General features: G+C 44.9%; 1 protein-coding gene across 1 annotated transcript in view; it reads left to right on the forward strand.

The window, feature by feature from the left end:
• The first annotated feature begins 4,986 nt into the window (after nucleotides 1-4,986).
• ephb3a (eph receptor B3a) overlaps nucleotides 4,987-14,902 on the forward strand; it is a 29,091-nt gene continuing 19,175 nt past the window's right edge. The window contains exons 1-3 of the mRNA XM_030075020.1: nucleotides 4,987-5,437; nucleotides 10,647-10,711; nucleotides 12,932-13,604. Of these exons, the coding sequence (XP_029930880.1) occupies nucleotides 5,374-5,437; nucleotides 10,647-10,711; nucleotides 12,932-13,604 (802 nt within the window). The 5' untranslated portion in view covers nucleotides 4,987-5,373. The remainder of the gene's footprint in view (nucleotides 5,438-10,646; nucleotides 10,712-12,931; nucleotides 13,605-14,902) is intronic.

The following is a 14,902-nucleotide window of genomic DNA, read 5'->3' on the forward strand; positions in this document are numbered from 1 at the left end:
TCTGTCTTCCTGTGGGAGCCCAGTTGGCTTGCAGTCTAGGCTGGTGAGGGATGTGAACATAGAAAATTAGCAAACAAGCCAAAGCCAGTAATTGTTAAATTGCAGCAAATGGACCCCCAGTGAACCAGGCAAATAAACTCAGAAATCAACAAAGCCTACCCAGGCCCAGTTTATCTAAATTCCAATACTACACTCAGTAATGGAAAAACACCGTAGAAATGCCATTTCAAATAGACCCCAATGTAATCCCTAGCCCACTGGGGTCCATTTAATCAATGCTACAGACATGAGCATAGAGAGGAACAGTCTCCAAATGGAACTGGAGTTCTGAGTCAGCTCACAGGAGATTAAAAAGTAGAGGGGGATGAATAATGGAGGAGGAGAATGGTGGGAAAATTGCCGAATGTGGCGAATCATCAATAACGCCTCCTGTGAATAATTCTGAAGGAAAGACTTCTGCTGAAAAACTGTACATCCCTACCGAAATGGAATTGTTTTTAATTAGCTTTTGCTGTATATTGCTTCATTTTCTGGATAAGGACTCATTATTTCACTGTGCACATGTGCGGTATAGATTACCTGGTCTGCTGAAGTCACAGTGAGTTCCCTATAGGCACAGCAGCAAAGTGGCTGACAACTTTCCACTGATTAGCTGTGAAGTTGGGGTGTCACAGGAAGGAGGACTGACATTTCATTGAGCTCAAACCCGACCTGCTGCTGCGGCTGACACTGACAGCTTCATGAGTGCTGTAGATTCAGGCCCAGTTTCAGTGAGACAAACACAGCGAGGTTGCCAAACCAACACCAATTCATATTTAATCAATCAGTGGTGCACAGCACAGCGCATTGACAGCAGTTTGTGAAAAGCCCAGCAGCCTCCATGCCCTCGAGCGCCAGTTTGCAACCAACTCCCTCTCTGAACATAATCATGTATGATTACTTTGCCAATCAATGAAGTGAAACGACACTACTGCAGTATTTCATGTCTCGTCTCAGTGACACTCTCAAAGAGACTGAACTCTTTATTTTGACCTTGTTAGCAAATGAGGAACCCACGCAACGACAGATATTTAAATATATGCAGAATTATGTGAGGATTCATTGAGCAAAGTCTTTCCCTGATTGTTTCTCCCTCATTATCTGTCAGTGTGTGACTCGTTAACTTTGTTCCTGTGTGCAGGTCGACAGATCATATTTTGGTTTTCCCATATCAGCAACCCTCCCACCCCCACCCCACAAAAATAAAACAGAATCTACTTTTTGGTGTTGTTGCTGCTGCTGTAAAAAGATTGTATTCTCTTTGTTTTATTGCCTGATTTAAAACAGCTTCTCATTTTTATGTCCTGATATAGAAACTTGCTGCAGCAGAAATCCAAAATGATTCATTCATGGAGCTCATAAATAATAAATAATTAGCTTGAATTGGTAAGTTCGTTAGGTATGTTATATGGTGCGGGCATAATTTAATTTTTGTGGGTACAAGTCCATGATCAGTGAGGTTTCATTTTGTATACAGAGGCACTGAAGTGGGATAAATTGCCACTTAACATTAGAAATATCCAGAATCCATTGATACTCTGGGATAGAATTAAAAAGGGTTTATTGGAAAGCATCCTCTTATAAGGGGCTGCCTTATGTAACCCATCTGCTCCCTGCTCTAGGATATTAGTTCTACTTGTTTTATAAATTATGCATTTAGGAAGAATATACTTCATGAGTATGCATAATGAGGTTTTTGAAGTTTTTCATGTTATTTTGTGCATTTTGCCCCCTTGTTTTATATGGGCAAAAGAAAGAAAGAAAGAAAGAAAGAAAGAAAGAAAAAGAAAGAAAGAAATTGTGCAAAATATAGGCAGCACCAGCTCTTAAGTGTTTATAGATGTAAAAAACACTGATAGGTAGACTGATAGTTACATGCACATGCACAAACAAGCCCACAAAACACACATACACACACACACACACACACACACACACACACACAGAGAGAGAGAGAGAGAGAGAGAGAGAGAGAGAGAGAGAGAGAGAGAGAGAGAGAGAGAGAGAGAGAGGATTGTATCGGCTCCATAGCTCACATGCCGGTTGCAGGTTCCAGGAGACAGTCTGGGTTGTTGGAGATGCTCTGTCTTCCCTTCTTGTCAACTTAACACCTCTGTCCCACAGAGCTACTTTTTATTCCCTCATCTTATCCCTGGCTCTTCTTGTCTCCTCTCCATGCTCTGTAAAATATGTATTTTTCCCCCTGAGCCTGTGGACTGATTTCTCATCTGCAGTAGGATGGGAAGAGTCTCTAGTGTGCCGATTCTTTATTCTACCTGTCTGCCACAACAACTCAACCACACAGTCTCTGTACACTCAGCAGCTGTAAGGCTTTGGGGATTGACTCCGGGTCTGTTGGTGTTGGTGGGGGTCAAAGGCCGTACTCAAACACTTGAAAATACCAAGGAGCTTAAAAACATCATTTCAGAAACTAGCAGCAGACCCTTTGGCGGTGGAAAAGATACAAATGGACCTATTTCTCGCCACAGGTGCCAAGAAAGTCTGACCTGAATGTAAGTTGGAGTTAGGATTTGGAGAAGATAACTTTGTCTGCAGTCCCTATGCACTGAAATTGTAGTTAGATGGAGGATATTTTACATAAACCAGAAATGGAACATGCAATAGTTACAAGTTATTAGGATGGTAGAAATTATTCTTCCTGTGCTATATCTCTCGGGTTGTCTTTATTTTGGCCAAAAACCCCTCTTAAAGCATCTTAATAGCCTCTCTTTTGAAAAACACACACAAAAACAAGAAAGCTGCAGCTATCGAAGGACATTTAACGAATAGAAAAGACCCGCAACAGCAACAGCACCCGCTGATACCCGAACTGTGCCAAAACTGTTCATAACAGCTTCCCTCTGTTTCCCTGTTTGTGTGACCTATTCACAAAGACTTTATTGATTCCGCCATGAAGGACACTGTCATATTTTCCTTTCGCCTTAGTTTCGATACAGTTGTGCTGGTTAAAGAGAGCTGTCCATCACTGGTTTCAATGGTGGAGGTTGACCCAAGCCTGCTGGGAACTGAACTGTAGTTAATTAGCGCACAAAGCCGGGCGGACAAAAGAAACTGGGGGTCGGTGGGAGCTCGGAGGCTTTTGGGGGGATGTGGGGCGGTGGGGGGTGGGATTTGAGGCTGGGGCTTTGGTGAGTTGGGGGTAAGGGTGGGGTTGGGGTGGGGGGGGGGGTGTCTTGAGTTTGTGGCAGCACATAGAGGGAGTTTTTTGGGGTGGGTGGTGGGGATGGGAGTCTGTATGTGTGAGGTGGTGGATGTGGGGCAGCGGGGGGTGTCAGCAGACACATGAATTGGCAGCGTGAAGGGAAGCCTTGTCTGTATAGACTAACAGTGAGCCTGTGGCCCTGCCAGCCAGCACACTCCCTACCGGACCCCGATGGGGGACAAAAGACTGGGTGGGTGTGGGTGGTAAACTACGGAAAAAGAGACAGAAAAAAAAGCGAAACAGCAAAGACCCGCAGAGCAACAGAGAGGCTGCGAAAGGGCAAATATGACATGAACTGATAGGCGGTGGAGGTGGCAGCTTAAGGGCAGGCAGTCTGACCAGATACAGTTCATAGCTCCAGTGAAGAAAACCCTCCTATTTCCACTAATGCCAGAGGGGCTTGTAGAGTGTCTGGCTCTCTGGTGAGGTTACACTGGTTTTTATCTTTTTATATCCCCTGGCAGCACAATAATATTCTTATAATAGACTACTGCAGTAAGGACTTTGGTTATCCTGAAACAAGCCTGTAAACTTTGTTATAGTACCTACTAGTGTAGTTCATTTTCTTAAGGGAAAGTTACATGTGACCCGAGCTTTGTTGAAACGTTATTGTCCCCCTGGGTCGGGTGTAATCCAGATCGCAGTGGGCAATGCAGTATCAGTGTCACAAGTCACTCAATAACCCGCGGGAGGCGCTGTATCAAAGCTTATCGACGTCCTCCTCCGAACGCAGCCACAGTCCATTTAATGCCAAAATTGATCCGAATTTTGTTCCGGTGAATTGATCCGCCCGTGGAGCGTCCCGCGGCTGTTTCTGCACAGGGGAGCCACACCGTGGGCTCGTGGCAGCCTCGGTCCGCTGGTCCACGAGCCACCTCACACCTCCCCGACTATCCTCCGCGCGACCCCCCACCCCCAGCCCCCGCGCCCGGCAGCTGCGTCAAGTCCAACAGAGACGATCGGAGCAAAACAGGAAGTCATGTTATTGCCTTCAAAATAATAGCGGTACGTGCACAAACAAACATATTTACCTCACAATAGTCCCTGAATGTAAAATGATAGGCTACTAATAGTGTAGGCTATTGTATGGTGTATGGGCAATGTACAGGTGAATGAAAAAAGCTAAAATAATAATAATAATAATGATAATGATAATGATAAGAAGAAGAAGAAGAAGAAGAAGAAGAAGAAGAAGAAGAATGAAGAACAATTTAAAGGTTAGGCAAAAAATAGCCACTTCATATGTTTGATCTTTTCATTAATCATTAAAAAAATATTAGCAATGTGGTCTATGAGAGTAGCCTACGAGTAGAAGACAATCCGACCTCCGCCATACAAAAAAAAAATCAGAAAACTTGGACTAATATCTACAGTCCACGACCGTCAATTAATTTAATTCAACTGAGAAAAATGGCACGTTGTTTTCTTACGGATATTTCATTGCATTGTTCCGTTTTCATTTACACTGCCACGCCTTCATCTCATAGTCTGATATTTCTTTTTATTTCGGTGCGTCGTGTTGTTCAAGATGCATTGGCTGAGGGTGCCAAGAAAACTATTATTTTGACAACCCTGACCGGAAGTCGCAAACGTCGCATCGTCTGGCTTGACGGCGCTGACGCCCCCAGCCCCCTCTGTGTCTCTGTCCCAGAATTGCCATTCCGACGCACATCCAGTCCTGGAGGAGCAACAGCTACGCGGAGTTGGCAAAGTGGATTACTGAGATTTTCTGGGATAGAGACGATTTTTCAGCCGGTTTCCAGTTTGTTTCCACTCGGCGAGCACAGCGGCGGCTGGGAGATGCGCCCCCGGACAGTGGTTTGCTGTGGGTAAAGTGAGAGAAAGGGCGCATTGTAGCGGTCCGTGGCAGCGCATTGATAACCCCGTGGAATAAAACTGGATCATTTGAATGGGAGAGACAAAAAAAAGCGCCTGGTTATCTGACTCGTGTGGTTTCATGAGAATGGGGCGGTAAAGAAAGAAGCCCATGTTAACTGAGGACATGAGAATTGGGAGTGTAGCAAAACGCTCGGCTGCGGTGGTCTGTGTTTGAGTCTCCATCCGAAGGGTCCAGTCTGCACACCGTTATTCATGTTGCAAGACCCTGGTTTATGACAATGGATTACTTGCTGTGGGTATGCAGCCTCATTTTCCCCGTCGTACTGGGTGTAGAAGGTAGGCTATGCTCTTATATACATATTATTTATGACTACTTTTATTTCCTGCAGACAAAACAATGGGCTGTTTTGAGAATAAAACTCCACGATGCTTTGCCGTCGCCAGGAGGAGAGGGAGGATGTGCAGAAATGTAAAGTTAAAAGTGCGCAGAATTTCTCCACGCCATTTGATAGTTAAATCTTTTTGGGGATAGTCTGTTTCATCAGCATCAGCCGTGTATTTTGGCTTGGTGAAATGGCCTGTCTGTGTAAAACAGTGTTCTGTCCGTGTTTTGGTTAATCAAGGCTGTTAGTGTGGACCCGCTCTTAAATTGGCCATTCCGCTGAGTATCAATTTGCTTTGTACTATATGACTGTAATCAATGTGTATCAACAGCGCGCGCAGCACACCCCATTCCCTCTCTCTCTCTCCCTCTGTGTGTGTGTGTGTGTGTGTGTGTGTGTGTGTGTGTGCGCCTGCCCCGATGTCATCCCTGTGTTTCCATTGCGGCTGGAGGACTGCCCTGTTGCTATTGTCCTTTTTGTTGTCACACCCACCAGCTGAGTGAGGATGCCCACCTGCCCCACCTTGCCTCACCAGCAGCACCGGTCCGCTGCCGTGCCTGTGTATCCATCCAGGGTGGTTTCTTACCCCAGGCTTCTATTTTGTAAATCTGACACAGAAATGGGCTGGGATGCCTCGGTATGATGGATGCTGAGGGTGCTGTCGGGTTCCTGTGCCCAAACAGAGCTGTGTGCGCTTAACGCAGGCTACAGCAGATCACTGTCAGCCCCAGAGGCGCTGCAGGACACACATGTGAAACATGTTAGATGACAAGTGTGAACTAAAGGTCAATGGCTTAACAAGTCCGTCTTAACCCCTGAAGTTCTGTTTATCCTCCAAGGGGATTGTTGCTTGAGGTAGAAGCTCGACTGCCCGCCCACCCAGCTGCACCGGAGCGACTTCCTTCACACCAAACATCCCAGCAACGCCACTCCTCTTTATACTGTAGCTACATTTCTCTCCCCTGCCTCCGTCTCCCTGCCCAATCTGCTTCTCCTGGACCGTGGCCAGCTTGATCCCTCATCAATTCTGGTGTCAGCAAGTAAATCAATGCAGCGGCAACAGACCCTCCAAGTCCCAGTGGGCTCTCATGCCCTGATGATCAGCCTGTTTCCAACCCAACAGCTCACAGTTACTCAACACTCGGAGGTTAACTAATGTTTGTCCTCTGAGGATAAACATGAAGGGCAGATGATCCGATGAGTTTGAACGTGGGTAGGGAGGCGTCGCGAGGCCTTTTCCACTTAGTTGCATGCCATTATTTAGCTGCTTACTCAGTGAATTCAACACATGGCTTGAATCTCGTAATTGTTTTTCAGATTGTCAAGTGTTTGTGCATGATGGATGATGAGAGCGGGAGTGCAACTTTAAGTATATCCTTATGTGCAAGATGAACAGTGATCACACATCTCAGATTCTCACTAGCTCGACTGCAGCAAAATCCCCAGCAACTGTGACCCTTTTAAGTTGTGTTACTTCTTTGTACAGTGAGTCCTTACAGTATTTTTAAGACTCATAAAATAGATGGATTATGGCATTCTACAGAAGTAGTATTTAGCAGATTGAAGAGACTGCAATAATTCTCAATTTTCAGACAAGACTGTGTTTTTCTTTAAAGCAATGCTGAATTTCCACATCAATAGATGACTTCATTCTCATCTCTTTTCTCTCTATACATCAGAATATAAATATGAATGATTTTTTATTGACCCGTAATGGCAGATGCAAGCAGCCCTGGAGAAGGACTGAATTAGGTCAGCTTGACTTGCTCAGAAACTGCTCATCAAGCATCAAACAGAGCATCATGCTGGACTCTCATTTGGAGTGATTCTGCAGAGACAATGATGCACTCAGCTACAAATTAACTGTTGCTTAGAATTAGTCAGCTGTAGCTGTCAGCAGTTCAACCAGAAGTTGTTGTTTTTATTTTTTTAGAGCCAAAACACCAATTTTGTACACCACATATTTGATCATGCCCCAATCGCTGAAGATGATGTTCAGCTGTTAATATTTCATATGTTTGCTTGTTGGCAGTGCATGTCAGAGTAATACAAGGAGAGGGCTTCCTTTAATGATGCACCCACTCTCACAAAGTGAATAAAACATTAGCATGTGTGAGCTCCCTGAGCGCCGAGAGAAGGCAGAGTTGTGTGGCATTTTGGCTCCAGCGATCAAAAACAGTAAATGCCACGGGTGGTGATGCTCTGAGGACAAGTTCCCACCGGAGCGTTGTTTTCTTACCGCAGGGGTGGACTGACTCCACCGCCGCTGTAGTTTTATGAGAGACACGGGAGGGAGTGGGTGCGGTGGGGGTGGGTGGGTTGAGTTGCCAGATTGGAGTTAAAGCTGCAAGGGAATCTCAAAGGCATAGTAAATTTTAACAGGAGGGAGAAAATGTAGAACAAATGGGCTGATTTTTGATCCAAACCTGTTTTTGCAGATCTTATGAGCTGCTTATATTATACTCTGGTGATGACAGGCCGTGCATCAGTAAAATACTCAAACCTTACTTGGAATGGCACTGATGGAGACACTTATGTACCGTGTCAATACCAGAATTTTGAACAAGATGGCCATATCAGTGTTTTTAGTTTCGCAGTTATCACTGTCTCCTGCTGGCTTCTTTGATAAGGAATCACATTATTTTCCACAATTATTGCTATTAATTGTGAAAACATTGTGATTCTTCATTAAAGAAGGGCACGTCTCTTGCTGACCTCCCTCCACAGCTGGGCCAAAGGTCAGGCTCGGCTGTGCAGCAGCATCCCAGGAGCCCATCGGGATTCTGCGTCTTGCTCAAGGACACTTCAGCAGGGTGGATGCTTGCTGACACTTGAACTGGGGTCCCGCGGGTGAAGTCTCCCTGTTCACTACGTCACCCTGCTGCCCCGACATGTGCTCTCTGTGTTATTTGCGACCCGGCAGGTGAAGTCTGTTTAGGAGAGCGATAGTGCAGAGTCACAGAAAGCTGAGGCTGAGTTTGGTCTCAGTGTCGCCTCCGGGCTCCTGGAGTAAAGTGATGGTGGAGGAGACGCACCGGATCGGACGCCCAAGAGACAAGCTGAACCCGGGGATCAGTTGCACGGCCATGTCGTCTGCAGGGCTGGACAATAATTCACTATTATCATGTATTGTGTTTCAGTGGAATCATATTGTGATTATATGCTGATTTTTGGATACTGTGACACACAATTACGCTGACAGAAAGCCTTTTCTTTTCTAAACTCTGACAAAATTCAACCTTACCAGTCCCGTCAGTGGGTTTGCTCAAACCCACATAGCTTCATTTTAAATTCTAGCGGAGATCCCAAAGTTTCCAAATATACCAAATATGGCCTGCTGAATTACAGGGAAATGTGATGCACAAGGCATGTAGATATGTTCTGTTTGATGTAATGCTGTAGCCACCATACTACGGCATCTTGGGTTGGAATATTTCACTCAGTATAAGTGTGGTGAAGCTTCAAGTTAAGATTTGCAAACAGCAGATACTGAAAATCCTCATGCAACACAGAACTTTTTAAAATCTAACTTTGAAGGTATTTAAGGGGGAATTTAAAGGAAAATCAAAGTTTAAGGGGTTAATGAATTTTTAGAGTTTTTGTTACACCATCACACCAAACAAAACCATTTGGTTCAATGGGATGAACATTGATTTGATCATTTAACATGTGATCTTACATACATGAGTCCTATCATGATATTGTTACTATTGTGACAACAGTGCTCATTGATCCCAGTGTTGTTACTGGAAAAAAAATACCTACATGTACTGTGATATTCAACTGCATCGCTGAATCCTAAGGCCATCTATCCTGCTGAATGCACACAGACTAATATTCCTAACTCCTTGGCTTCTAATACAAATAGTTCAGTGTCTTTCTTGCCACTGTGTACATGTGATTAAATCCATCAGCGTCTGTAGCCACAGCTAAACACATGTGGTCTGTTGACTCAAGTGAAGAAAAGGACACAGAAGCCAAGGACACACTGTACAGTCTTCTACACTGAAAGCAACATTTTAAAATCATATATGATTATAATACAACAGCCGCTGTGGCACCGGCGCCATGGCATATTTCTAAGAAAGACATCAGCGTGGCTTTATTAGTACCAGTTATTTCATCCCCCCTGTAGCTCTTCACACGATATGCTGTTTGTTTACTCCGGGGACCCTCTCACACTCGACTTTAGTACAGTTAACAACAACTTGAGAGCAAATGGTGCACAGCAGGCCTTGCGTCATTGAGTCCTCGTGAAAAAAAAAAAAAAAACAACCTGTAATTGTTACAGTAATTATGCTTTAACAACAGTGGAACAATGGCAGTAAACCGCAGTACAGATGTAGATTGAGAATCAAGAGGGCTGGCTCCACAGAGCTAGCTTTTTGGGTTTAATGAACTCGCTCAACCGTCACACACGTGGCAACTGATTGACAGCTTGACAACAATGCTCATTGATCCCAGTATTTTTTTCCCCTCTGTGTCTCTTCCGATTGTCTGACTTGCTCTCACCTCGTCGTGAAGTCGTATAAACAGCTAGGTGAGAAAAAAAAAAAAAAACCCTGCTACGATCACCTGTTGCTAGGAATCGACGTACCTCCAGCTCTGGACTCTCACACAAAGACAAAAGAGCACATAGTTCCACCAACTAGGCCTTCCAGTCGATGCAAACAGATAGAAAATTCATGGGACTGTCAAGCTCTTTGGGTAAAAGCATCCTCCAAATGGGAAATATTAAATTTCCTCGAGCTGAGTTGACCTCTCTGAACCTGTGTTAGTAAATGGAATATTTCTTTCTGACAGAATCTTTGAGGATTTCTCGTCGCCAGCAGCACAAATGAATATAGAAAGAACTGCCATTTGTGTGTGCCACACAGTTTTTGGATGACAGAGAGCTTTAATTAGGCGGCATCACAGATATGTTATGCTTGTCAGTATACTGAGGCTTTCAAAGAGTGTGTGTGAGTGTGTGTGTGTGAGTGGGAGGAGGAGGCTATGAAAGAGAAAATTTTACCTGGATCCTTTATGAAACAGAAAGAACTTCTGTGTGGTCCTTAATGTTGTGTAATGAGTCTTTTTTTTTTTTTTGCTTGTGTTTTTTTCCCCCTCCTGCTACTTAATGCAAGTTATAGCTTGTCAACCCTCCTACTCTTGATTTGCAGAAACACTAATGGACAGTCGATGGGCAACCACAGAGCTGGCTTGGACCACATTCCCAGAGAGCGGGGTGAGTTTGTGCTCGTGTGTGTGTGTGTGTGTGTGTGTGTGTGTGTGTGTGTGTGTGTGAGCGAGTGTGTGAGCGTGTGCACACCTATAGCTCATTTTGTGTTCCCTTATTTTCACAGCATTTGTTCCATTTGCTTGTTAAAGAGCCCACTCCGCCTTGAACAACTCACCTCCCACTGTTTTATATCTTTGTTTACACAGTGTATGTTTGCTTTCTTGGTTACTGAGGACAAATGAGAAACCCACTGTGCGACAATTTAGGAAATGAACCAAATATTTAGAATATCTCGAAAAATCAGAAAATAGGTAACTCCTCAGAACGTGCCTGTTGTACCTCTACCCGAAGCAAAAAAAAGCAAACAAACAATCCAAACCTCTGCAGTGTGTAGAGAGTATTAGGTGGGCTATACCTTGCATGTCGCTGCGGGAGAGAAGGCTTGATAATTGAAAGCATGTGTGTGTCTTTTATGACGCGGGCCCAAGAGCATATTACAAGCAGGAATTAAGGTTTTCAGTTGATGTCCCCCATAGAAATGGCGAGAAAATAAAACAACATGAATTTGACCCTGGGGCTAACAGCCTGACAGACCTCCCCCACTCCCGGCCAGAGTAATTTGTCTTTGCTACGTGAGCGCAAAGTCAGTCAATGGAAACGGTGGGTTGCCATGGAAACGATCTCCAGCAGCCCAGCTTCTTCTTTCCCTACAAGGCCCGGCTCTGAATGTCCCAGCATCCATGAAGTCATATGTCAGGAGAGGCAAGGCAGCCCGTCTCCTCGTGCCTGACAAGCCCATACGTTTGGGGCCGGCAATTATCATATTTGTCAGGCAGTGCATCAACGTGTTGCTGGTGATTTACGGCATGTAATGCTGACTCTTGGACTCATCGTCGGGGAATAAATTGCGCACAAACTCTGACACGTGCGTTGAGTTATGCATTATTTTCTTCCAGTGGAAATAATCAATTTCTGGAAAGCTCATTTGTTATGGAAATGAAGCATTTAGTCCAGGGGGGAATTAGGGAAAAAATCAAAAAGGATTGACTTCTCACAAGGTTATTTCCTCATGGACAAAATTTATTGACCAATGTGGCCATTTGTAATATGAATACCAATATATCATGCTAGTAGACTGTGACATTACTAACCATATGCACCGGCAACTATTACCTAAGCTTTGAACCAAAATGGTCTTTGATTTATTTCACATTTATCGACAGAGAGGAAGTTGTGTCCATGTCGTCGGACCGCTATTTTCAAAGCTACATGCCTTGAGAAGCTCCCTTTCCCCGGTATACTCACTAGATTGGATGCAAATATATATACGAGAAGTAGACATTGAAAAATACATATACGGTATATCCCCTTTAACCTGAAGTGCTCTACAGAGCCGTGCTGCAATCACAGTTATGACTTTGCATTTAGATGGCCATTTTAATAAATAACTCAACACACTGTTTGCATTAGAATAACCACTTGGATGTATGGCAAATGTTTCCATTTAAAATGCATACTCTCGTCGCTCTCAGTACAACTAGCAATTTATGTGTTATTTAGAAAGCGGGATTCCTGCTGAGGCTGTTGCACTAACTGCAACGATATTATACGGCAGCTCTGCTTCCTATAGATATGACGTTTGTGATGGTTTGTGGCCCACAGCACAGCCTTTTATTTTAAAGCCGACATCCATCATCACAGTCGGCGCCGTTAGTTAAATAGGCATAATGCGTGAAATATGTCTTAATGGGCAAGTATATTCTATTAATAGTGTGTAATGATGGGAATTTTCTGAATGATTCACCCAATTAGAAGCATTTTATCTGCAAATTGCACCACACAGAGCACACATGCAGAACACGTTTTGGAACGTGAGTGTGCATGTTTTGCATTTTGATCTCCAAGTGTGTCTCAGGTTATTTCAGACATCTGAACATTGCAGTGGATTTGAATGCCCTCCATACTTGAGAGTTTTGGATTAGGTTGCGCCGCATTTGATATTGCTTTGTATTAATTAATATCAGCAAATGGGCGCCTGTTGTTCCTCAGTTGTTTCTGTGCCAGAAATAGAAGAACTTATTATGGCTCATCTTACACTTAAACTTAACCCTCGTCTCGCCCCATTGTTTTCATCCGTGTTTCATTAGTGCATATTTTGCATAGCTTTTACAGATCACAGCTGTCATCTTCCCTTTCATCACCATGCCTCTCTGTTGTTTCCCACAGTGGGAGGAGGTTAGTGGCTACGATGACTCCATGAGCCCCATCAGAACGTACCAGGTGTGTAACGTCCGGCAGCCAAACCAGAACAACTGGCTGAGGACGGACTTTATTCCCCGCAAGGGAGTGCTGCGTGTCTACGTGGAGCTCAAGTTCTCCGTTCGCGACTGCGCCAGCATCCCCAACATCCCTGGCTCATGCAAAGAGACCTTTAATCTGTTCTACTACGAGTCTGAGGGGGATACAGCCACAGACAACAGCCCTCTCTGGAGGGAGAACCCCTACGTGAAGGTGGACACTATCGCCCCGGACGAGAGTTTTTCTTTGCTGGAGGCAGGCAGGATCAACACCAAAGTGCGCAGCTTCGGCCCGCTTTCCAAAGCCGGCTTCTACCTGGCATTCCAGGACCTCGGCGCCTGCATGTCTCTCATCTCAGTCAGGGTTTTCTTTAAGAAGTGCTCCACCACCATTGCCAATTTCGCTGTGTTCCCCGAGACGGCCACGGGGGCAGAAGCCACCTCCTTAGTGATAGCCCCGGGGGCCTGTGTGTCCAACGCTATGGAGGAGTCCGTCCCTCTCAAGCTGTACTGCAATGGCGACGGGGAGTGGATGGTTCCTGTGGGCTCCTGCACCTGCATAGCCGGGTTTGAACCATCTGCAGATGATACTCAGTGCCAGGGTGAGTGTATTTAAGAGACATTTCGACTTTTATTTAACTAAACCTTTTTTATATGCTCAATGCAAGTCACCTCAGTCTATGCCCTCTTCTCTGCATTTATTGTGTGGCTCCTGAAAGGGGGTGAAGGAGGGTGGAGGAGAGTATGAATTAATGAGGTGTTGCAGAGAGGAGCAGCATACAAATATTGTGAGAGCAGGACAGGAGGGAGAGAAAGATAGCGGGAAGGCACGGAATAGAGAGCCAATAGATTTGTGCAAGGAAAAAGCAGATAATGGGAGGAAAAGGTATTCGAAGGCTAGGGAAGAGAGATATTTAAGAGAGAAAGAAAGATAGTGCAAGTTAAGAGGTGTGAATTGCCAAAGCACGGGCAGAAGAAGCAGCTACGGGGAAGGGAAAAGAAAGGGGGAGGGGTGGTGGTGGTGGTGAGGGGGGGCGCGGGGAGCGGTGGGGGGGCCGGGCGCAGAAAGCAAAGACGACGGAAGCATCGTTTCACCTGGGCGTGAGAAATAGTGTATAACATGCGCTAGAGAGCTCATTCGTTGCCATTTGGCGTCTCAAGGTTAAAAGCTTGCCGCCAATGCCTGATAAAAAGCTCTCCAGAGCTTTAGCCAGCAGTTGCAGTGAGGAAGTGTAATTTCCTCTACGGCCTCCCGTTAGTTAATCTACAGGCGGCCACGCTCATTAACACCACTCAGACCAACGTGAGCCAACACTGCCACGCTAACATTAATCACTCAGACATTTCATTTCTTACCTCCGTCCCGCTGCTGCTCACAGCCAAACGCTGCATGAGATGGAGAGGAGGCAGGGAGGAGAGGAGGAAGGGAGACAAGAGGGAGAGAGAGAAGACAGGGGAGGAGGGAGAGAGTACTATCAAAAAAAAAAAAAAGGGGGAAATCATCATGCCCTCCAAAGAGGTTAATGGATTGAAGCAAGACAGTGAGGTGATTCAGCACCCTCTTGAAAGAAGCTGGGAAAACAAACAAACAAAAGAAAATGATGATGCGGTGTGTAATAGAAAAAAAATAAATCAGATCAGAGAGTGTGTAAGGCCCTAAGGTCTTGGCGAATTACAAGCGGCATAAAAAAAAAAAAAAAAAAAAAAAAACAGCTACATTTTCATCTTATCTTTCTTGGCTTTTTATTGCGGGTTTTTTTTTTTTTTAGAGCTACAATGTAGGCCATTAGCTACACTGATTTCCCTAAAAGTGGCGTTCTTGGGAATTAGGCTGGAACTTGAGTTCAAACTGAAAGACCACTTAGCCTAACTAGTTAATCACACTCTCTCGCTGGCTGGG

This window comes from Myripristis murdjan, chromosome 17 (genome assembly GCF_902150065.1).
Source record: "Myripristis murdjan chromosome 17, fMyrMur1.1, whole genome shotgun sequence".
NCBI lineage: Eukaryota > Metazoa > Chordata > Actinopteri > Holocentriformes > Holocentridae > Myripristis > Myripristis murdjan.